Source organism: Nanorana parkeri, unplaced genomic scaffold, assembly GCF_000935625.1.
Source record: "Nanorana parkeri isolate BGI_ZX_2015 unplaced genomic scaffold, ASM93562v1 scaffold68, whole genome shotgun sequence".
NCBI classification, from domain to species: domain Eukaryota; kingdom Metazoa; phylum Chordata; class Amphibia; order Anura; family Dicroglossidae; genus Nanorana; species Nanorana parkeri.
In genome coordinates this window covers 589,194-590,916 of record NW_017306336.1, presented here as the reverse complement: position 1 = coordinate 590,916, position 1,723 = coordinate 589,194, and the positions used below count along the sequence as shown (strand labels likewise).

At 46.9% G+C, this 1,723-nt stretch overlaps 1 protein-coding gene across 2 annotated transcripts in view; it reads right to left on the bottom strand.

Moving 5' to 3' along the window:
- Positions 1–956, bottom strand: part of GLT1D1 (glycosyltransferase 1 domain containing 1) — an 82,830-nt gene extending 81,874 nt beyond the window's left edge. For both annotated transcript variants that reach the window (XM_018576490.1, XM_018576491.1), the window contains exon 1: positions 756–956. In XM_018576490.1, the coding sequence (XP_018431992.1) occupies positions 756–823 (68 nt within the window). In that variant the 5' untranslated portion in view covers positions 824–956. The remainder of the gene's footprint in view (positions 1–755) is intronic.
- Between the last annotated feature and the right edge of the window lie 767 nt (positions 957–1,723).

Below are 1,723 nucleotides of genomic sequence, written 5' to 3'. Positions count from 1 at the left end.
GGGTAGCAATCAATGATCACATCCATTTTGGTTATCAAGAGATTTCAAAGCCAGAAAATGAAATAAAAGCCCAAATGAAGGGCAATTGAAAGTTTGCTACTGTCATTTAAAACACATACACCAAGAAGATTCACCTGCAGTCAATATCTGGTGAATGTCAGATCTGTTCCCCAGCACAAGATGTATGGGGGTGGGTACATGATCACTGATCTGTTCCCTGGTATAGTGCAAATGGGGTGGGCACAGGATCACTGATCGGTTCCCTGGTATAGGGTGTATTGGGTGGGTACATGGTCACTGATCTTTTCCCTGGTATATTGCATATGGGGTGGGCACAGGATCACTGATGTGTTCCCTGAATAGTGTGTATGGGGTGGGCACAGGATCACTGATCGGTTCCCTGGTATAGGGTGTATTGGGTGGGTACAGGATCACTGATCTGTTCCCTGGTATAGGGTGTATTAGGTGGGTACAGGTTAACTGACCTGTTCCCTGGTATAAGGTGTATTGGGTGGGTACAGGATCACTGATCTGTTCCCTGGTATAGGGTGTATTAGGTGGGTAGTGGTACAGGATAACTGATCTGTCCCCTGGTATAAGGTGTATTAGGTGGGTATAGGATAACTGATCTGTTCCCTGGTATAGGGTGGGTATAGGATCACTGATCTATTCCCTAGTATATTGTGTATGGGGTGGACACATGGTCAATGATCCCATATACAGGGGGAGACTCGGTTACAGTACATGGGTCTTACTTGATTCGGAGGGCAGTGGTGGAATTTCCAGTGTGTGCTCTCAGGCAGGCCAGGAAGAGGATTCTCATAGCTGTCAGTGAGTTCCGTACTGTTACTGTCCCCTGTCAGGGTGCCACGTCTCTCCTGATGTCCACAGCTGTGACATCTCCACTGTACACATGGGTGGAGAAGGGGGAGGGGGGACACTACACACCGATCACACACCTCTGTCTGCTCACAGACCTGATGCGTCCCCGAAAAGTCTTTCCCCAGAAACCGTAGTGGGCTACTAAGGTTCCTAGCAGCTCCCATAATGACATAATGACACAGGCTGACTGTTCATTCTCACTAGGGCTGGGGTGTTTTGGATGATCAGAGCACACTGACGTGTGGGATCATTTTATAGGTATGGATCTAGCATACAGTTATTTAAAGTGTACAGCTACAGATAAATATTGGACAACAAAATGGTCAGAATTATAATGAAGCAACCAGTAGTGAGAACACAAAGTAAGTAAAGCAAGTCCCTGGAAATTGGTCCAAAGAACTGTTTTCTATTGAAGATGATCTGAATCCCGCTGGGAGCTTAGTTTGTAAATGTATGTTGTCCCAATTCATATTTCACATGATAAAAAGGCATACTATTGGTTTCAACCGCTTCTAAAGTCAGAAACAGTCTACTCCTCCGTGCCACCCAAGACAACCAAAGACATGCCAGGCTCTTAAGATGTCCCACCCTCATACATTAGGCAATTATGTGGCATTTTCAATCACTTTCAACCAGCTTTTGGCTCTGCCTCTAGATAGGCAGAGCCAGATGTCAGTCATGCAGCTGGGTGGATCCCGGGACAATTGTCGGGATCCGCTTCAGCTGCGGCTTCTCAGTATACCGCGAGCAGCAGCTTGCGGTATACCGTACTGAGCTTAGGGGGACGCTAGTTTGTGTGCTCCCGTTACCCTAAGGAGAACTATGGGGAAAAGCCTTAACC